Source organism: Hemiscyllium ocellatum, chromosome 39 (assembly GCF_020745735.1).
Source record: "Hemiscyllium ocellatum isolate sHemOce1 chromosome 39, sHemOce1.pat.X.cur, whole genome shotgun sequence".
NCBI classification, from domain to species: Eukaryota; Metazoa; Chordata; class Chondrichthyes; order Orectolobiformes; family Hemiscylliidae; genus Hemiscyllium; species Hemiscyllium ocellatum.
In genome coordinates this window covers 18,196,529-18,219,161 of record NC_083439.1, presented here as the reverse complement: position 1 = coordinate 18,219,161, position 22,633 = coordinate 18,196,529, and the positions used below count along the sequence as shown (strand labels likewise).

The following is a 22,633-nucleotide window of genomic DNA, read 5'->3' as shown; positions in this document are numbered from 1 at the left end:
AATTATAATAATTTAAGATTTTCATAAGACTGTTGCTTGTTTTACAGTGTCGTCTGTATGATCTCCGTGCAGACAGAGAAGTAGCCATCTACTCAAAGGACAGTATTATCTTTGGTGCCTCCAGTGTAGACTTTTCACTGAGTGGTGAGTAGCTTCATAACGGCTAAAACAGCCAATTCTAGGAAATCAGAATTACATTCAAAAGCTGAAAAAACACCATTGAATCTAAACTTGTACTTCAGTCCTCTGTGTTGTCCATTTGTTTTTTATTGTTACGCACAGCGGAGTGACCTTCCTCCCACCAAAATCAATGCGAATTTTGTTTCCAAACTAGTAACCACCACCAGTAAAACACCAAGGTGGCCAGTTGAATGTTTACAAGCAAAGCCCATAAGGGCAATGCAAGCCACCAAAGGTGAGGTGGGGGTAGAGAGAGCAGGAAGGAATTAAATCAAAATGGAGTTAGATGGGGAAATAAAGCACCGTGTCCCCCATGGTGACCACCTCTTTCTCTAAAGGCATTGAGAGCATTGATGGACACAGCGTGCTCCCTCTCCAAGGATACCCTCTCTCTTTCCAAACATGAACATCCAGTCTCGTCCTATCCAGTTGAAATAAAGAAAGGTATGCAGTTAATGGCAATGATTAGTACTTTCAATGCCATTTGGTAGTAGTATCTAATGATTAAGTAGACGTGAGTTGTTCTTAGATACCTGACCTATGAGTATTATGTCAGTGCAGCACTTCCAATTTGGGAACCAAAAATTAAATACATAGTGAATGCCAGGAATGGAGAGAAAGAAAATTACATAGATATCCTTTCAAATGATTGCTGACAGTTTCTCTAAATATAGTTCCCAAAGCTTTTGAAGAATGTAGTTAATACTTTTACTAATCATTAATTGTTAAGGGAATTTTAACTAGCCTTTCAAAGTTAACGCTTGTTTCCAAATAATTTTTTCAATAATGGATCTATTAAGCAAATTGGTAAAATTGATTTGCAAACATTAGGGAATGGATGTTCTTCTTTAGTACATGGATGAATATGTCGAATTAGTTCTGTCAACATCCACTCCAAGGACACAACTAACAAGGAAGGGATGCTGGGAAAGATTTCAAATTGCACAGAAAACCATTTCAGATTTAAAAAAAATATCAGATCTGTAATTGATTAAAGTAAGAGTGAACTTCATAACAGAAATATATATAAACTGGTTTCTATCAGACTAATTAAAAAATGTCTTTTAAGAGTCTGACTATAAATTATAATAATTAATATTATTATTCTGTGAAAAACCTGCATGGTGAATTGTTCTCACCGAGAGCCAGTACAGACATGATGGGCTGAGTGGTCTCTTTCTAAGTTGTAAACATCCTGTGTATGGTGAAAGCATGTGATGTCAGAACAGAACTTTAGTGCATTCAAGACTGATCATGGACGTGGCCAAGGAGGTGTCCCTGGCTGCAATGGATCCAAAGTCACATGAAACAAGCAAGTTACTAGATAATAGGCACTTGGAGAGCAGATCATAGCAAAGGTCACCTTTTTATCTTGCCTTTCTTTTGACACCATAGCCTGATTCCCTTCTTTCTCCACTTGAGGTAGAGACATTCGTAAACCCACTGCTCATCTTACAACATAATAGGTGCAGCCACTCCTCCCAAACAAAAATGTCAATAATTGTATCGTTCAAACATATTATGAATAGCTGGGGTCCAAGCACTGATGCCTGCAGTCCCCCAATAGTCATTGTCTGCCATTCTGAAAAAGACTTATTTATTCCTATACACTGTCACCTGTCTGTCAACCAGTTCTCCAATAAACTACACCCCATCGCATGCACTTTAATCTGTCTAATTATAAGAGTGAGTACATATTTTCCTGTAACCTCCCAATGACAAAATGACATGTCAGAACAAAGTCTCATTGAATACACAAACCGTGACATGCAAACAATTGCTTTGCTGGTTAAAGTGGAAATTAACATAACAGTAAGGAAAGATATTTCCTCTGACAATGTGGAATCTGTGTAGATATTTTGGATGTTATATAAAGACTCCCCCAAACTGTAGACATCCCCTCCCCCCTGACTGTTATGAGGAATGTCATTAAACAGGAAATTAGAGATGCATGCAATAATGGAACATCTGCAGTTATGGGTGATTTTAATCTGCATATAAATTGGGCAAACCATAGAGGAGGAATTCCTGGAATGTATACGGGAATATTTTCTGGATTAATACATTTGCGGAACCAACTAGACAACAAGCCATCCTAGACTGGGTATTGCGTATTGAGAAAGGAATCATTAGTATTGGCGCGGGATTTGTGCTCATGCTTGAAATGCAAAGAAGAAAATGAGAAGTTAGCATGTAGGTTACCTTGCTAACTCTGCTGAGATTGTTGACATTCTTTTGCATTAGTGGTCTGCAGCTCCAGGGTTGACAGAGGTGGCACTCATGGCTAATGCCATCTCCCTCCAGTTTGCACATTTGATATTTATGCCAGTCTTAATACACTAGATTAGATTACTTACAGTGTGGAAACAGGCCCTTCGGCACAGCAAGTCACACCGACCCTCTGAAGAGCAACCCACCCAGACCCATTCACCTTCATTAACCCCTTCACCTAACACTACGGGCAATTTAGCATGACCAATTCACCTAACCTGCACGTTTTTGGACTGTGGGAGGAAACCGGAGCACCCGGAGGAAACCCACGCAGTCACTGGGAGAATGTACAAACTCTACACACAGTTGTTTGAAGCGGGAATTGAACCCGGGTCTCTGGTGCTGTGAGACAGCAGTGCTAACCATTGTGCCACTGTGCTACACATAGTACCCAGATCCAACCGCTTCTGCCTCCTACATTATGTCTGTTTGAGTAGGAGTTGGAGGTCAGCATCAGGATATTTTTGTGTTCTTCAAGATTGTACCCTGTCCTGGTGCAATCTGAGTACATATCATGCTCAGTAACATCTACAATTTTAATAAGACTGTTGCTGTCATGTCCAATGAAAAAATCATGTACTTGTTTTATTGCAAATATGTACTTTATTCATAGATAGAAATCTTTAGGTATGTGTACAGTTAATGAAGCCATTCAGATCTATACTCTCTTTATGTACAGAGAACAAATTTACAGTCAACCTGAGGTGTCAGGAGGGCCCAATTATTGAATGCCCCCCCCGCCCATTATTCTTTGGCAGCAGGACCTCACATGGTGGTCTTTCTCCTCTATGCCTTGGCAGCAGCTGCCCCAAGCTTTAGTGCATCCCTCAGCACGTAGTCCTGAACCTTGGAATGTACCAGTCTGCAACACTCAGTTGGGGTCAACTCCTTCAACTGGAAGATCAGCAGGTTTTGGGCAGACTGAAGAGCATCTTTCACCAAGTTGATGGTACTCCAGGTGCATTTGATGTTTGTCTTGGTGTGCATCCAAGGGAACAGACTGTAGAGCACGTAGCCCCATGTCATGGAGCTGCTTGAGACGGACCTTGAGAAACACCACTGCATTCCTCTCCAGACTTCGTTTGCATAGGCACAGTCCAGAAGGAGATGTGTGACAGTCTCATCCCCTCCACAGCTGCTTTAAGGCAGCGTGTGGTGGCGCGGACAGTCTGGGCATGCATAAAGAATCTCACAGGCAGGGCACTTCTCACCAGCAGCCCAGCCATGTTCTGGTGCTTGTTTAAAATTTCTGGCAATGAGGGATTCTGCCAAATGACTTTGGTAGTCTGCACAGGAAACCGTTCAACAGGATCTGCTCTCTCTTTTTCCCAAAGTGTCTCAAGAACACTAGGTGCTGACCACTTCCTGATGGACTTGTGGTCAAAGGTGTTTTCTTTCATAAATTTCTCCACGAAGGACAGATAATATGGAACAGTCCATCTACTTGGGGTGTTCAGCAGCAGTGAGGCCAGGCCCATCCTTCGCAACACCAGGGACAGGTAGAATCCATTTCTCTCGTATATGCTTGTTCTCCAATGTAATGTTAACCTGTCTTTTTCAAGGATACATAGCTTCCACTAGGTCAGCTATTTTACTTCCCTCAGATTTAGTACCAGTGACTGCCCCAGTGAGAGGTGGAAACTTGCAGACCACTTGATGGCACAAGCCTTTGTAAAGATACAATAGCAGCATAACTCACTTTGAGAGAATAAAAGGTCAGACTGTTCACAGAAAATAATCAGCAAGGGATTTGTGATTATAATTTAATGAAGTCATTTACAGTGTAAGAACATCTATTGTATTGATCTCATGGAAAATACACAACACAGGCTATATGAAAGAGTTTTGAAACTGTACCACAAAGGTCCATCTCTCCGTTCCCAGTAAGGCTGTAAAATATAAAGTATGTTTGAAAACTAATCCAATTCAAAATATTGTTGATCACTGTCAGGAATTTTAATGTTATGGGGACTTTCCAAGCAAAATATTTTTTGTTCAGTATAGCTGTGGCTCAGAACAAAAACATGTTGATGACAGTGGTGAAAAGGAAATGTCATTTAGTCAGAGAGGTGAGGGTCTGACTGAACTGTTCAATAAAACTGGAGAGAAAATGCAAAAGGGATGTTCAACCAATCCATTTTTGCCCATAAGAGAAAGACTTAAATAATATACATAAATGGTTCTTTCTAAATGGATGGTTGCTGAACATTGAATAATTGTGCCCCAAAAGGCTCTGTGTCTGTTAAACATGTGATGTCCCTGGCACCATGCTATTTGCATAGTATCAGTGCTCTACTGATGAACTCCCCTTTGCTTTGTAGCAAAAACTGTAGAGGTGGGAAGGATTGCAGAATGAGAGCTGGGAAACTTAAGTGCTGTAGTAATGGTAATGTGTGATGATTTTAGACCATTGTTTGGGGAGGAGGACTTCAAACTTAAAAATAAACACCAACACTATTCATTTTTGGACTTGCCCCATTTGTAGGATTAACAGCATAAGCCCCTGCACAAACCTCTCAAGACATCCCTCCAACGGGACACAGGATGAGATAACGTGGGGAGGCAGGTAGCCATGAGAGTCCTTCTTCCCCCATTTTGTACATTGTTAAAAATACTTCATTTGCTCCTTCTTGAGTGATGGACCCAAAGACCCTTCCCAGGAGGCCCAGGGAATCTGAGAGCAGTGTATTGGCACAGGACAGAATTCCTGTCCGTTTGGTGGCTCAGTGGTTAGCACTGCTGCCTCACAGTGCCAATGACCCAAGTTCGATTCCAGCATCAGGTGACGCTCTGTGTGGATTTTGGACATTCTCCCAGTGTCTGCGTGGGTTTCCTCCGGGTGCTCTAGCTTCCTTACAATCCAAAGATGTGCAGGTTGGGTGAATTGGCAATGCTAAATTGCCCATGTTGTTCAGGGATATGTAGGTTAGATGCATTAGTCAGGGATAAACCTAGAGCAATAAGTTAGGGGAATGAGTCTGGATGGGTTACTCTTCGGAGGATTGGTGTGGACTTGTTGGGCCAAATGGCCTGTTTCCACACTGTAGGATTTCTATCATTCTGTGATTCCTCCTTGCTAAATCTGGGAAGCAGTGGTTTTCCACATCAGTGAAAAGACAATCCACCCTTGAAACAGCTATTTGCAATGTTTCATTATCCCTCAGGACGATAGAGTTTTGTGACAGAATGTTCCATCTTGCACATGACTCTTATTATCATTCTGTTCTGCCAGTATGAAATGGGATCCGCAGTCCAGAATTATGAGGGACTGAGTATGTAAAGTTAAAAATGGTCACCAAAACTATATGCTTGCTGTATTCTCCAGGTCGCCTCTTGTTTGCTGGTTACAACGATTACACCATCAATGTGTGGGATGTATTGAAAGGAACACGAGTGTCAATCCTGTTTGGACATGAGAATCGGGTCAGCACTTTGCGAGTTTCCCCTGATGGCACTGCTTTCTGCTCAGGATCGTGGGATCATACTCTGAGGGTTGGTTTGTTAAAAAAAATAGATATTAAATAAGAACATTTTGCAACTTTGTACTTGAGGAAGAGATCTAGCGCAAAGTCTTCTGCTTTCTCAAGTTTCCATTTATGTTAAAACAGCCCCTCCAAGGGCAACTCAGTATGTAATGAGGAAGTACCCAATGGTTCCCAAAGCACTGATAGCTAGCAGGAGGTGGTGTTCCTGGTACCCAGTCAACATACTCCGGACAACAAATAGAAGTCACTGCTGGTATCACTATTTCTTATCAATTTCTCTGGAAATTGAATGTCTGAGTGCTTAATATAAGCCATAATTGCAATTTCCACTTGCAAATGTGTACAGGTCTTTGCCAAACACTGACAGAAGGCCTGTGATCAAACTGATAGATTTTGAGATAAACATAGCAATCCACTGCACAAATGCAATTGCACCAAGATTGGGCTCTTGACTTTTGAAGATCTGTGATTTTTGCTCACTCACTTTTTCCAGTTTTGCCAGCTGTGACAGGCTAATCTCAACCACCCAGGACTTTGATTAGACTAGCATCTTGTAATCATTTTCAAGCAGACATTACCTGTGGAGAAAGTGAGGACTGCAGAAGCTGGAGATCAGAGTCGAGAGTGTGGTGCTGGAAAAGCACAGCAGGTCAGGCAGCATCCTGATTCCTGATGAAGGGCTTATGCCCAAAATGTTGATTCTCCTGCTCCTCGGATGCTGCCTGACCTGCTGTGCTTTTCCAGCACCACACTCTCATATGTTACTGTGTCAATCTGGATCCAAGCCAGTCAAAAGACAGAAAATCAGTACATTTTTCTTTGTGTATAGAGTCTAAAGTATTAGAATTCCATTCGTTATAAAGTTCCCATCTGAAATGTCGACTCCCCTTCCCCTCTGATGCTGCTTGACCTGCTGTGTTTTTTCCAGCTTCACACTTTGTTGACTCTTTCATAAACCAGGAGAAAGTGAGGACTGCAGATGCTGGAGACCAGAGTTGAAAAATGTGGTAATGGAAAAACACAGCAGGCCAGGCAGCATCCAAGGAGCCGGAGAATCGATGTTTTGGGCATAAGCCCTTCTTCAGGAATGAGGCTGGTGTGCCAAGCGGGCTGAGATAAAAGGTAGGGGGGAGGGAATTTGGGGGAGGGGCGCTGGGAATATGATAGGTGGAAGGAGGGGAGGGTGAGGGTAACAGGCCAGAGAGGGGGTGGGGGCAGAAGAAGATTGCAGGTTAAGAGGGCGGTGCTGAATCCGGGGGTTGGGACTGAGATGAGGTGGGGGGAGGGGAAATAAGGAAGCTGGAGAAATCTGCATTCATCCCATGTGGTTGGAGGGTTCCTAGGTGGAAGATGAGGCGCTCTTCCTCCAGGCATCGTGTGGCCAGGATCTGGCGATGGAGGAGGCCAAGGACCTGCATGTCCTTGACGGAGTGGAAGGGGGAGTTAAAGTGTTCAGCCACGGGGCGCTTGGGTCTCCTCTACATTGGGGAGACAGGCTGCCTCCTTGCGGAACGTTTCAGGGAACTCTCTGGGACACCCGCACCAATCAACCCAACCGCCCCGTGGCTGAACACTTTAACTCCCCCTTCCACTCCGTCAAGGACATGCAGGTCCTTGGCCTCCTCCATCGCCAGAACCTGGCCACACGACGCCTGGAGGAAAAGCGCCTCATCTTCTGCCTAGGAACCCTCCAACCACAAGGCATGAATGCAGATTTCTCCAGCTTCCTCATTTCCCTCCCCACCTTATCTCCGTCCCAGTGCCCAGATTCAGCACCGCCCTCTTGACCTGCAATCTTCTTCCCGGCCTCTCCGCCCCCACCCCCTCTCTGGCCTATCACCCTCACCCTCACCTCCTTCCACCTATCGTATTCCCAACGCCCCTCCACCAAATTCCCTCCCCTCTACCTTTTATCTCAGCCCACTCATTCCTGAAGAAGGGCTTATGCCTGCAACGTCGATTCTCCTGCTCCTCGGATGCTGCCTGGCCTGCTGTGTTTTTCCAGCACCACCTCTTTCATATACCAGTTCCACCTTCTCCCCTTTATGTTCTGTTTTCTCCCCCCTCATTTTCTCCCCTTTAGATCGATTCAGTTAATGTCAATCACTTGGTTAGCTACTTGCTTCATAGTGATTATGCTGTTTTGACAGCTCTGATTGTGCAATGCAGAACCTGGAAGACTGTAAGTCGTAGTACCAGAATTAGGTCATTCAGCCCATTGATTCTGTTCTGCCATTTAGTGAGATCGTGGACAAAACCATAAATTGCTGGAAAAGTTCAGCAGGTCTGGCAACATCTGTGAAGAAAGATCAGAGTTAATATTTTGCGTCTGGTGACCCTTCCTCAGAACTGATGGTGCTCGGAAACTGTGCGTTTTTATGCAGTAGATGGGGGTAAGAAGTAAATGATAGGTGAACAATAGAGAGAGAAAAACAGTTGAACAGACAAAGGAGTGGATAATGGTCTGGCTGGGAGGGTGAATAGCTGTTAATGAGGACTGTTAGTGGCTAACAGTGGGTTGTACATAATAACAGACAATGTGATAAGATCATCTGGTGTGTGGGGGTGGGGGCTAAGACATGGGCGAGTTCAGACCCTAGATTTAGTGACATCAGTGTTAAGGCCAGAAGACTGCAGGGTCCCCAGGTAGAAATTGAGGTCCAGCTTGTGCTGAGCTTCACTGGAGCACTGCAGGTGGAGGTGTTAAGCTGGCGACATGGAAGCTCAGGGTCTTTTTTTTTGGGCAGAATGAAGGTGTTCGGTGAAATGGTCACCTAGTCTACACTTGGTTTCCCCAATGTAGAGGAGATAATGTTGTGAGCAGCTTATACAGTAGACTAGATTGTGAGAAGTGCATGTAATGTGCTGCCTCACCTGAAACATGTGTTTGGGCGCTTGGATACTGAGGAGGGAAGAGGTAAATAGGCAGGTGTTACACCTTCAGTGATTGCAGGGGAAAGTACCATAGGGCTGCGGGGTGTTGGGAGGGAAGGAAGAGTGCACCAAGGTGTCTCTGAGAGAATGGTCTCTTGAAGGCAGACAAGGAAGGGTGGGGGGGGGTTGGTGGCGGTATGTGTCTGGTGGTAGCAACTTGCTGAAGGTGGCATAAATGGCGGCTAATGATCTTCTGGATGTGGATGCTGGGGGAATGGTAGGTGAGGAGAAGGGAAATCCTATCGCTGGGTCAGACCCGATTGAGAGCCCTGTCAACGATGGTTCTGGGGAATCTTCTGTTAAGGAAGAAGGTAAACATTAGGAGGCTCCTTTGTCAAAGTTGGAATCTGAAGAACATTTGTGATTGGAACTGGAGGAACTGGGAGAATGGAGTAGACTCTTTACAGGATACGTTTCTCACAGTGGGCTCTGGCCCGAAACGTCGAATTTCCTGTTCCTTGGATGCTGCCTAACCTGCTGTGCTTTAACCAGCAACACATTTTCTACACTTCTCACAATCTAGTCTACTGTATTAGCTGCTGACAATGTGGTCTCTTCTACATTGGAGAACAAAGGGTAGACTGGGTGATTGTTTTACAGAACACCTACAGTCTGCCCTCAAAAAAAACCCTGAACTTCCAGTCACTGCCATGTCAACACCTATCCTGTTCCCTGGCCAACATTTCTGTCTCCGGCTTGCTGCAGTGCTCCAGTGTAGCTCAGCACAAGCTGGAAGAGCAGCTCCTCATTTCCGCCTGGGCGCCCTGCAATCTTCTGGACTTAATATTGATTTCAATAATTTAAGGGTCTTGAACGCTCTAATGTCCCAGCCCCCACCCTATACACCAGGCCGTGTTGTAACATAATCTGCTATTGCACACAACCCATTGTTAGCCACTACCAGTCTCCATTAACAGGAATTCACCCTCCGAGCCAGATCATTATCCACTCCTTTCTCTGTCCAACTGCTTTTATCTCTCTTTGGGCTCTATCATTTACTCGTTAACCCCTATTTTCTGCATAAAAGCCCACATTTTCCTAACCACCATCAGTTCTGAGGAAGGGTCACTGGACCCGAAACATTAAATCTGATTTCTCTTCACAGATGTTGCCAGACTTGCTGAGCTTTTCCAGCAATTTCTGTTTTTGTTTTTGATTTACAACATCTGCAGTTCTTTTCGTTTTTATTTAGTGAGATCATGGAGTTGATCCTCAGCTCGACTTTGCTGCCTTTTCCCTATCATCTTTGATTCCTTTACTGATTAAATATCTATCTGTCATAACCTTTGAATATACTTAACGACCTTATCTCTACAGCTGTCTGTCTTAAAGAATTTCACCAATTCACAACTGTCTGAGAGAAGAATTTCACAGTGTGCCCCTTGGTGGACGATTTCTCTCTGTTGGACAAGTGAAATTATAAATCCATTCTGCGTAAATACGTTCATGACTTTATTGGAGTGAGGTTGAGAAGAAAATTTGTGCCGTGAATGATCCGAAATGTCTTCACTTAACAGTACTGAGATCATTACCAGTATAAACCAACAAAATGAATTTGCCTTTCTTATTCTGTTTTGCAGATTTGGGCTTAAAGTTTCTTGAACTTGATCACCCAATCTTCAATAAAGTTTCCACTCTAGGATTTCGTGGTGTTACTAATTTGATGGCTTGACTCCTAGATCTTGTCTGTTATAGGAAATGTGAAAATATTTTGGGTTTGTGACATATAACCAAGTCTGTAATGACAATCTAATAATTTAAGAGTTCTAGTAGAAGATTAGAGAATTATTATTTTGGTACCGTCATTCAATTCAACCTAGAGCAAATAAAATGTTTTCAAAATAGTTTCTGCCTTTTCCAAATGTTATTCAGTAATAAGTTCCCCCACTTTCTGGCCATTTGTAAGTTGTTCTTTAATTTGCACATTTACATCAAAACTTTAATGTTTCCATGCAGGGTGGGTGAGTTCAAAACTAGAGGACATATTTTTAAGGTGAGAGGAGAAAGATTTAAAAGAGGCCTGAGGGGCAACCTTTTCACTGGTTCATACATGGAATGAACTGCCAGAGAAGTGGTAGATGCAGGTACAGTTAGAACAGTTAAAAGACATTTGGGTAGGAACATGAATAGGAACGTTTTAGAGGTATATGGGCAAATGCAGGCAAGTGGGAACTAGTTTGGGAAACTTGCTCAGCGTGGGTGATTTAGACTGAGGGGTTGTTTCTGTGTTATATGATTCTTTCAGCAAACCCTTCAAATCAGAATGATTTAATCTGTGGGGCATTTTTTGTAGCTTTCTTTGGTCAAATTGTTGATTGCACTGGGGGAAGAGACCCTCTAAAGAATTGTTACAAAGAATTGTTTATATTATGTGTTTAATAAGAACTATATGTGAAAATTTATGGTGTGATGGTGAATGAACTGGATAATGAACAGTGTAGAGGATCTATTTAAGCTAGATAATATGTATGTGATATATACAGTAATTTGAATTGTGCAGAATAGGTACACTATTTATCGATGGCAAAGTTCCCTTTTGTTTAAAATTCGGCATGCCCATTTTGACAGCATAATTTTTTTTACAGAATTGTAAAATAATATTTAATAGCAGATGTCAAATCTGTAGTAGGTCTATAGACAATGACTGTTTGACAACATTGAATATTGCAGCAGGACTAACCTAAGCATAAAGTGTTTGAAGTGGTAAATTGTAAAATTCAATCAATGTAATCCAATGCAGTAGATTTAAATGCACTGTGAACTTTTGAAGATTTCAATTCACTTGGTAAGAAGTGCAATACTATGTTACAATACTACTGGGGTCTAGGCAAAAAGTAAAGCTCTCTGACTCTTTGTAGGGTCCTTGTTAAAGCATTTCTTTTCTGTAGAACCAGTATACAATTTTGGTTTTGTTTACTGTACTTGTTTGTGTATATTTAAACAGTTCCTTTGGTGAAAATTTGTGTAAATCTTTTGAAATGTACCAAAAATTAATAAATGGAACATATAATATTTTAAATAATGTCAAATGTTTTGATTTTATACTTTAAATAAGGATCTGTTCGCCGAGCTGGAAGTTTTTGCTGCAAACGTTTCGTTCCCTGGCTAGGGAACATCATCAGTGCTATTGGAGCCTCCTGTGAAGTGCTTACAGCAGCGCTTCACAGGAGGCTCCAATAGCACTGATGATGTTCCCTAGCCAGGGAACGAAACGTTTGCAGCAAAAACTTCCAGCTCGGCGAACAGAACCACAACAACGGACACCCGAGCTACAAATCTTCAACCAGACTTTAAATAAGGAAGAGGGTAATGATTCCACATAATTTTGATTTTTAAACTATTTAAAATGAACAGGGTGATAGTTTCTCAAACAGCCAGTAATTTCACTCCAGAAAGAGGGGTGACCTCGAACAAAAAGAGGAGTTCTACCCACCGGCAAAGATTATCATTAACCATGGTGGACCCCTGCTTCTGAAAGTCACAGTAATATGAGTTATGCTGAATAAATAGGTCAGCCAGTGAAAAATATTTCAAGGAAATGAGTCCTTCTTTGCACCAAAGAATATATCGTGAATCAAAATGGGGAAAAAAAACTTTATTTCATAAACTTTCTTAATTTAGAAATCTATTATGTTTAAAAAGACATTTTTCAAGCATGCAATGTCTGTTAGCGCCCTGACACACTTGACCAGTGGGTGCCATAGGGACTGGGAGATTTTGGATTTGATGAAATAATATTAATTTATTCAATGTTTCCTTCTGATATTGCTTTCATATTGATGTATCCCCTCAAATAAAAGGGTCGTATTTGCAATACTTTGTTTAATGTTACCCTGGAAGCCTAATGTCTCCTTTTGAGATTATATATAAAGGCAGACCAAATCCTTCAGCTAAGATGTCCTGAAACAGACATGCTTGATAAGTGATCCCTTTCTCACTTTGAATCTCAACCCTTCCATTCTACTATTTCTTGCTCTTTGATGAATATTTATAATGTTATTCTGATTTGGAGATGCCGGTGTTGGACTGGGGTGTACACAGTTAAAAATCACACAACACCAGGTTATAGTCCAACAGATTTAATTGGAAGCACACTAGCTTTCGGAGTGATGCTTCTTCATTAGGTGATTGATTGAGCCCTCCACAATCACTTGATGAAGGAGCGTCGCTCCGAAAGCTAGTGTGCTTCCAACTAAACCTGTTGGACTATAACCTGGTGTTGTGTGATTTTTAACTGTATAATGTTATTGTTACCTTTGAAATTGTGTACATTTGAATTTTGCTCTCTTGACTCTCATGATCTCTAAATATGCCTCTATATGCTATCCCTCAGCTATAGGCACACATTTTAATGAAATTGTCATTCAGTCTTCTGCCAAAACCTATTCTTTCTCAGACATCAGACTGTTGAATGCCTTAGCTTCATTACTGGTTCTAAACCTAAACTTTATACCAGTTATTCATTATTTCCTGATCAACTTTTGTCTTTTATTATCTTTGCCCTGTTGGTGTGCTGCACTGATACTTGGCCCTTCACTTTGATTTCTCAAGAAATAATGCACGTGCATATCTATCATCTGGTGTGCTTTAAAATGTTGTGCCAAACAATTTATGTACATATATAGGGGTGCAAGTCATAATGTGGCAGCCAGCCTGTCTGTTTATGGGCATGAAAGTGTTACAATATTGTGGTGTACAGCAGTCCTAGCTCTGTAACAGTAAATGTGCACGTGGGAGCTATAATGCACTGGTCATCAATGTGTAGCATCAAAGCAAAAGATCTGAATTTTTACAGCACAATGCCTGACCATAAGACATCCCAAAGTGCTTTCAGGCCACTGAAACACTTTTCAAGTGTGATCACTGTGTCCACTTACAAAATAAAATCAATTTCTACAGCAAGATTCATTTAACAGCATTGAAATAACCAGATCATTCCATTGGTTGAAGAAGATATTTGCCAAATAGGAACCTCTTACAAGGTGTAGATGTTGCTGCAGTAAATCTCATCACTTGACTGTACAGCACATACCTAAGTACCACATAAAAGCCCATCTGAGGTAATGAAGACTTTAGAATGGCTTGAACCAACATACTTCTGAATCAACAGACAAGAATGCTGGTGCTGAATCATAGCTGGCATGGTGTTTGGAGTGTTGTAAACATTTTAATAGCGAAGTATGTAGAATTAGCCTCACATCGCCAGGGACCCAGGTTCAATTCCAGCCTTGGGTGACTGTCTGTGCTGAGTTTGCACATTCTCCCCGCATCTGTGTGGGTTTTTTCTGGGTGTTCTGGTTTCTCCCACAATCCAAATGATGTGCAGGTCAGGTGAATTGGCCGTGCTAAATTGCCCATAGTGTTAGGTGCATTGGTCAGCGGGAAATGGGTGGGTTATTCTTCAGAGGGTTCGTGTGGACTTGTTGGGCCGAAGGGACTGTTTTAACAATGTAGGGAATCTAATCTAAAATTTAAACCATAGCAATTGGCCATTCAACCAAATTGGCCAATGTCAGTGTTTTATCGTCCACCTGAATCTCCCCAAACTCCTCTTCATCAATGGACCATTGTATTCTTTTCTACCCACTGTGCTTATGTAGCCACCACTTTAATTAGTACACTAACAGACACTGCTTGTTCCTTTTCAATGCTGCCTGGACATGAACAAAGCTGCAGAGTAGAGACAAGCAAGCCTGAGAGTCCATCCTTAAATTCATCTGTGTTTATGCCTATTCTCAATAAACTTTCAGGTGGCACTTCTGTCCCATCAAACAAATAGACTAAGGTGACTTAGAGAAATAATGAGCCCATCAAATCCACACAACCGTCCAAAGAGCATCCCACCCCCATCTCTGTAACTGTGCATATCCCATGGTTAATCCATCTAACCTACAAATCCCTGGACACTATGGGGCAATTTAGCACAGTGAATCCATGTAACCTGCACATCTTTGGACTTTGGGAGGAAAGCCATGCAGACAGAGAATGTGCAAACTCCACACAGACAGTCTTCCTAGGGTGGAATCAAACCTGGATCCCTGTTGCTGTGAGGCAGCAATGCTAACTGCTGAGCCACCATGCGCACTGACTTGCATAATCCACTTGGCAGCATTGCTGGTCAGTGGAAGGGGGTGAGAGTGGATTGGAGAATTGGGAGTAGAGATAAGGATAGGGATGGGGATTTTTGGGGTGGGAATGGGGTTTGGGGGATAGGAATAGTGCAGGGGATTAGGGTGGGAATGGAATTGGGGATTGAAGGTATGGGTGGGTAGGGATGAAGGTGCCATTGGGATGATGGTTGAGGGTGTGGGTATGGGGAAGGGATTGTGATGGTGATGAGGGTGTGGGTACAGGGCAAGAGATTAGATTGGGCGTGGGATGGGGTTTGTGGGTGGGAAAGAATGAGAGTGGGATGGGGGTTGAGGGTGTGGGTGGGTATGGGGGAAGGGACTGGAATGAGGGATGAGGGTGTGGGTGTGGGGGAAGGGATTGGGATGAGGATGTGGAATGGGGAAAGGGATTGGGGTGGTGGATGATGGTGTGGGTATGGGGGAAGGGATTAGGATGGGTGATGAGGGTGTGGATATGAGGGAAAGGATTGGGAGGGGGATGAGGATGGGTAAGGGGATGATGGTGGGTATGGGAAGGGACTGGGATGGGGGATGAGGCTGGATATGGGGGATGGGACTGGAATGGGGAGAGGATTGGGTTGGGGATGCCGGTGGGTTTGGGGAAGGGATAGGAATGAGGGTGGGTATGGGGGGTAAGAGGTTGGGTTGAGGAATGAGGGTGAGTATGGGGAGTAAGGGATTAGGTTGAGGAATGAGGGTGGGTATGGGGTAAGGGATTGGGTTGAGGAATGAGAGTGGGTAAGGGATTGGGTTGGAGAATGAGGGTGGGTGTGGGGGGTAAGGGATTGGGTTGAGGAATGAGAGTGGGTGTGGGGGGTAAGGGATTGGGTTGAGGAATGAGGGTGGGTATGGGGGTTAAGGGATTGGGTTGAGGAATGAGAGTGGGTAAGGGATTGGGTTGGAGAATGAGGGTGGGTATGGGGGGTAAGGGATTGGGTTAGGGAATGAGGGTGGGTGTGGGGGTAAGGGATTGGGTTGAGGAATGAGGGTGGGTGTGGGGGGTAAGGGATTGGGTTGAGGAATGAGGGTGGGTGTGGGGGGTAAGGAATTGGGTTGGGGAATGAGGGTGGGTATGGGGGTAAGGGGTTGGGTTGGGGAATGAGGGTGGGTATGGGGAGTAAGGGATTGGGTTGAGGAATGAGGGTGAGTGTGGGGGGTAAGGGATTGGGTTGGAGAATGAGGATGGGTATGGGGGTAAGAGATTGGGTTGAGGAATGAGGGTGGGTGTGGGGGTAAGGGGTTGGGTTGGGGAATGAGGGTGAGTGTGGGGGGTAAGGGATTGGGTTGGGGAATGAGGATGGGTATGGGGGTAAGAGATTGGATTGGAGAATGAGGATGGGTGTGGGGTGGGCGAGTGGGTATGGAGGGGGTAAGGGGTTGGGTTGAGGAATGAGGGTGGGTGTGGGGGGGTAAGGGATTGGGTTGGAGAATGAGGGTGGGTATGGGGAGTGAGGGATTGGGTTGGAGAATGAGGGTGGGTATGGGGAGTAAGGGATTGGGTTGGGGAATGAGGTTGGGTATGGGGGGTAAGGGATTGGGTTGGAGAATGAGGGTGGGTGTGGGGGGTAAGGGATTGGGTTGGGGAATGAGGGTGGGTGTGGGGGGTAAGTGATTGGGTTGAGGAATGAGGATGGGTGTGGGGAGTAAGGGATTGGGTTGGAGAATGAGGGTGGGTGTGGGGGGGTAAGGGATTAGGTTGGAGAATGAGGGTGGGTGTGGGGGGTAAGTGATTGGGTTGAGGAATGAGGGTGGGTGTGGGGGGTAAGTGATTGGGTTGGGGAATGAGGATGGGTGTGGGGGGTAAGGGATTAGGTTGGAGAATGAGGGTGGGTGTGGGGGGGTAAGGGATTGGGTGGGTAGGAGCTGGGCAGCTTTTGGTGGGGTGCGGGGCCAGCGTCCCTTTAATACGTGACGCTCGTGCGCCGTCACAATGGACGTGACGTGCATTTAAAGGGCAGCTCCGCCGCTACTGTCGGCGCAGTCTCTGTCAGTGTTACCGGGCAACGTCAGGAAGGGAAAGGGGGCCACGAGCGTCACCGGGGCGACCGGAATTCGGGAGGGGAGGGTTTACGGGGGGGGGCGAAGCCGCGAGCGTCACTGGGGCAACCTGACTGTGGGAGGGCGGGGCAGGAGGAACAAGGAGACTGGGCAACCGTTACCCCTGGCAACAGCGGAGCCCTGGGAGCAGGTAGCGAGCAGCCTGAGGAGCGAGGCCTGCACTCGACCGAGGCGAGGAGGATGCGGGAGGGCGTGAAGGAGGAAGCGCTGCTGCTGGCCCGCGATTACCTGCAGCACTGCCTGAACCCGGCCCGGGAGCCGAGGCCGCCCAACAAGACGGCCTTCACCCTCCGCAAAGTGGCGGACCAGATGGTGGAGCAGCACCAGGCCGCCTTCAGCAACATGAAGAGCCGCTTCGACAACGGCCTGCAGATGGCGGCTTGGCCGCGGAAGGCGGCGGCCGGGCCCGAGGGGGAAGCGGCGTCGGGCCGGGCGGAGGCCGAAACCGCGGCGGCGGCGGCGGTGGCCGCGGCCGACTTCCTGCGCCGGGTGGTGGAGGAGATGTCGGCCGACGAGAAGATGAACTGGGGCCGGGTGGTGAGCATCTTCGCGTTCGCCGGGGTGTTGGGCCGGCACATGAGGGACTCGGGCATCGTCATGAGCCCGGAGGCCGGGCCCAGCCTTGTGGATTCGCTGGCGGAGAGTGTGGCCAATTATCTGGGCAAGGAGCGGCGAGAGTGGATTGAACAGAACGGGGGCTGGGTAAGTCCGGGGTCCAGGAGGCAGCCCAGGGCCTGACCTTGGGTACGGATTCCCTGCTCCTTCAAGAATAGTTCCTCCCTGTATTCATCAGCGCCTTGCCTTTGTACTATCATTGTTTGGAGATGCTGGTGTTGGATTGGGGTGTACAAAGTTTAAAAAACACCAACACCAGGTTATAGTCCTGATTGAAGGAGGTTCGAAACCTCCTAACTAACTCCGAAAGTTAGTGCTTCAATTGAAACTTGTTGGACTATAACCTGGTGGTGTGATTTTTTTTTTAACTCTGCCTTTATGCTGGCTCTTCCCTGTGTTAATGTCCCTGTAACTCCTGTAGTAGCTAATAGTTGAGTGCTGACTCACTGGTCTAATACTGAGGCAGGAGTGTGAGCTACTTGACCAACCCCTCAAACGTGGCTTCATGTTGGGAATTGGAGAAGCAAGCGGGTTTGTAAATGGGACGCGGTGGTTTACCCTGTAATGGGTTGGGGCAAAGATTGAGCAATGGCTGAGATTATCACACTTTGAAGGCAAGCTTAAAGGTTGGTCACGTGCTCACCAAGCCCCTTGAGATCGTTAGGAAACGTGCTGATGGCCTGAACCTTTCACAACAGACCAACAAAAGACTGGATAAGTGGTATCTCGCTTATCCTTTCCATTGAACATTCGTGCTAATAACATAAGGCCATGCTGCAACAACTAATTTCAATATTTGAAGCATTCAGGCAGGAACACTACTGACTCCTTGGGCGTGTTTATTTAGCATAACTTGTCCACCCCAACCAGCATAACTAAAATGACCATGGAACCTTTTTTCTTTTCTTACAAAAGAAATCTGTTGTGGAGGAGGTTTTCATGTGACATTGTTTATTCAAGGTGTTGCATATTTGAATTGTCTTGGTTTAAAAGTCACCTGTTTGTATGTGAAATAGAATGTTAATATAGTATAATCTCAGAAGCCTCATTTGTTTAGAATTGCAAGAATCTTAAAATGCTACAGCATAGATCTCCATTTTGGGGTTTTTGAATGTGTTTAAAATAAATTAATCCTTCCTAGTATTAAGGGGAGATAAATGTTTTAAATTGTACTAGAGATTTTGGCTGATTTTTTAAAAATTGTTTGAATATTTTAAGTGGTACACTCGTTTATATGTAGATTTTTGTATTTGATCCTCTATCAATAAAAGTGCATTAAGAAATATGGACTAGGGAAATTTACATAGACATCTGGCAGGCACCAGCTGGGCTTATGCATACACAATGCATGATATTGAATGTGGATCTTGAAGCAAACACAGCTGCTTGTCTTCCCTGTTTTCTGAATGGGGTTGATTTCTATGCTGAACAGTGCTGTGCTTGGCATTTAAAATCGAAGAATATATAAATCTATTAATTTTATGGAAGTGATAGTACTTTATTGAGGTTTAAATATTTCTCATGTTCCCATTGATTTTCCCCTGTATTGAATACAGTCAGAATATTTTTTTTTTGCAAGACACTTTATGCATCAGCATAAACTGTCAGTACTGATGTTTGTTTGAAGATATTTTAGTGTGTAATCTGATTTCAGTGTTCCCTATACCTGGGTGTTAAGATATATGACCATTTAACATTCAGAATTTTATACGGTTGTTTGTCTTTCATGTTCTGTTAGTGTTCCAAATATTAATAGTAACATTAGACTCAACAAATGGAACTAAAGGGGTGAAGCTGTTTTGGTGAATGTAAAATTTGTTCTTTGTCTTAACAGGAGGGATTTCTCAGATTCTTTGGCAGTGATGACCATTGGCAAGAGTCAACAGTACGCAACATGCTGATAACAGTTGCTGGGTTTGGCATAGCTGGATTAGCTTGTCTTCTTGCTGTCCGATAGACTGGTGCTTCTGACCAATTGGAACAATTGCTAACATCTAGAAGATATAAATTTCTCAGCACAATGTTTTCCGTTTTTATCTTCACTTCTAAGGTATTTTTGGAGGTTTCCATTGTGTGCGACATTACAGCAAGAAACCAGAAGATTTTCAAAAATTGTCTGCAGTTTTGCTAGTGTTATGTTTGTACACTTAAATTTCATTTAATATACTGCCTACAATACAACAAAGTATCTCTTAATCTTTTTAAAAAGGCTTTTGTAAGAATAGTGCATTGAAGAAAAAAGGCAAGGTTATGACCAACCTGGAAATTAGAAGCCTTTTTCTACAGCCTAGTTCTGTTCTGAGAATCTCAAAGAATTGCACTAACTTATTGAGTAATCTAGATATGACAAGGCATAGCCAAATACAATTGACTCATCACAAGACATCCATTTGTTCTTTTTGCAATAGAATATCAGTTGTGGCATCTGATGTCTTTTTCCAAATTTTAAATTAAAAGAAACCACCTAATATAAAACCTTTCAGTGTATATATAAAGTACTGTTAGTTTCTCATCTTCCATTTTCCTGTCATTAGTTTTGATCTGCGAAAGTCCATTATTATTTTGTAGTAATACTTATTCAATCTTTTTAGTCTTAAATGATAACAATTTTAATGGAATATGGTATTTCCATATCTCTGTACAGTGTAAACATTAGCTAGCAAACCATTGCAAGCAAAGTAACTTTTTAATTTTTTTCCACTAGCAAAGTGTTAATAATTCTGTACTGTATCAAGGTTGTATTACATTGTACATGCAAGTTAGAATGTTGTAAGCAATTCAGTTGTGGAAGTTGGTAAATCACAATTTAAACATCCCACATATTAAATTGCATAATAGTATTTATTTTATTAAAATAAAATCATGCTGTGATTTTTAATCAGCTTTGAAAAGCTCGCTTTTACCTGAGCATTTATCCTTGGTGTATGGAGCTATTAATATTATATATAGTTCCTGTATTCTTTGGGATGTTCTCAGACATAGGATGTCAAATTTGTTTGGTTGATCAACAAAATTCCTTGCTGTGCTCTAATTATTTCTAAGTAGTGTTAGAGGAGGAAACACTGCTTTTTCGGGGTTTCCCTGTATATGTATTACTTTACTGTCTTTTGTTTTTCCCCAGCTCTGATATATGTATGCCATTTGGGTACAATGCTTTAATAAGCAAGTAATTCTATAGTTTCAAATAATTTTAATTTTTAAAATGTTAATGTGTCTAAGTTTTATCTTCCCCAAATATGATGGTGTGCTTGTGGCTAAAGTTGGTTGTGACTTTTCTGTAATGCTAAAATGGCAAAACCAATGAAACTTGCAAATTTTGAGGCTCTGTGTGGTAACACTCGATTAACTTAGCTTATTCAAGTGGCTCTGTGAAACCTGATACAAATACAGGCATATATTCTAACCTCAACCACCATTGCCTTAAAGCTTTTGCTATTTGAGAGCACTTTTTTTTAAGGAAATGAATCATTCCAAGACAATTGACAAGAACCTTGTGGTCCCCTGACTGATTTTGGCCCTCTGACCAAAGGAGGCAGGAGTTGGAGACATAAAGTATGAACCAGAACTGAATGTCTGCAATTGAAAGTGCAAGGCACTTTCAGCAATTTAAATTTGGTGCTCATGCAGTCTGGATGGAAGTAGGGGAGGACTGAGGACCTGAGTGACTTCAAAACAAGGTTGCTTCACAGGCATAGGAGCCAGTGTGTAGGCGAGCAAGTGTTTTGCATGACTTCAAAGTGTCTTGAGGGGAGAGTATGCAATGGACTAGTCTAGGGAGTAGCTGAACTTAGATGGGCTAAAGTTTGAATGATGTTAGAGGTGGATGTAGGCGCTCTCAATGAATTCATAAGTTTCATCAAATGTTTATATCTATCTGGTAACACCACTGATCAGACTGACAAATCATGCACATATGCAAAGACAACAGCCTAGTCCCCAGCTCTCTTTGTGTGAATTGTTTTGCATTTAGTTTTGAACTGCAGATTTAACCTGACAAATCTAAGAATGCATATCATTCATGCAGTTTAGGGTAGTGTTGAGGATGCATAATTGCTGATTAAACGTTTAAATGGAAATAAAGCTGATTACAGTCCTGTTTCTTAGTTGACTCTCTATACTTGAATGTTCTGGCAAAAAAACAAACGAATAAATGGTTTCCCTTAATTACGCCAATGACTTGTGACCTTTCACAAAGGAAGATTCAAATAACAATTTGCTCCCCGTGAGATCAGAAATGAAGATATTTGGATGATAACAAAGCTTGGGATATTTACACTTATATTGTAGTTGCTGAATTCTATACTAAAACACTGTACACCATGGCAAAGTGGTTCTACTATAAGCAACTTCTGCATTTATGATGCACCTTAATTTTCTCCAAACAATGGGATGTTATCACTCAGCAATTTGTTATAAATTTTACACAGCAGTGAAGGCTACACTTTAAAAATATGGTTACTGATGGTGTTTATAAGCTCGGACCCCACCTCTAATCCACTATCTTGCAGCAGTGATGTGGTTCTTGATATCACTATCAAGTTATCAACATTACATACAAGTAATGGCAAAGAATGCCTACAATCTGTATAATTAGCAAAGTTGGTTTGCTATGGAATAAAGGATTTTCCTGAAGAAAAGCATAAGAGCCAATTCTCACTGGCAGATGAATCATTTCATTAATCAAATGAATCCCTCTTGAAATAACACAATGTGGTAGTTCAGCTCACTTGCATATAAATCCTGATCCTTGCTAGAAAAACGCTGAAAGGTAAGTCTCAAAGCTCTACTGTGGTCTGGAGAATTTATTTATTTCTGGAATTTGTTTCCAGATTTATTTTTTGAAAATTAAGTTTCCCATATGCTATTTCCTCCTTTTCTTCCCCCACCCTCTCAGAATCTATCATGGAATCAAAAGTCAAGAGGGAATTGATGAAAAGGAAACTTGCACATGTAGCTCAT

At 43.2% G+C, this 22,633-nt stretch overlaps 2 protein-coding genes across 4 annotated transcripts in view; both read left to right on the top strand.

Annotated features, from left to right (window-relative positions):
* Nucleotides 1-11,841, top strand: part of LOC132834147 (guanine nucleotide-binding protein subunit beta-5) — a 76,336-nt gene extending 64,495 nt beyond the window's left edge. For all 3 annotated transcript variants that reach the window (XM_060852790.1, XM_060852791.1, XM_060852792.1), the window contains exons 10-12: nucleotides 48-144; nucleotides 5,777-5,943; nucleotides 10,451-11,841. In XM_060852790.1, the coding sequence (XP_060708773.1) occupies nucleotides 48-144; nucleotides 5,777-5,943; nucleotides 10,451-10,462 (276 nt within the window). In that variant the 3' untranslated portion in view covers nucleotides 10,463-11,841. The remainder of the gene's footprint in view (nucleotides 1-47; nucleotides 145-5,776; nucleotides 5,944-10,450) is intronic.
* A 5,239-nt stretch (nucleotides 11,842-17,080) lies between these two features.
* Nucleotides 17,081-20,994, top strand: bcl2l10 (BCL2 like 10). The gene is made up of 2 exons (XM_060853155.1): nucleotides 17,081-17,761; nucleotides 19,509-20,994. Exons 1-2 carry the CDS (start codon nucleotides 17,240-17,242, stop codon nucleotides 19,629-19,631), a joined length of 645 nt encoding a protein of 214 aa, XP_060709138.1. The 5' UTR covers nucleotides 17,081-17,239; the 3' UTR covers nucleotides 19,632-20,994.
* Nucleotides 20,995-22,633: the final 1,639 nt, after the last annotated feature.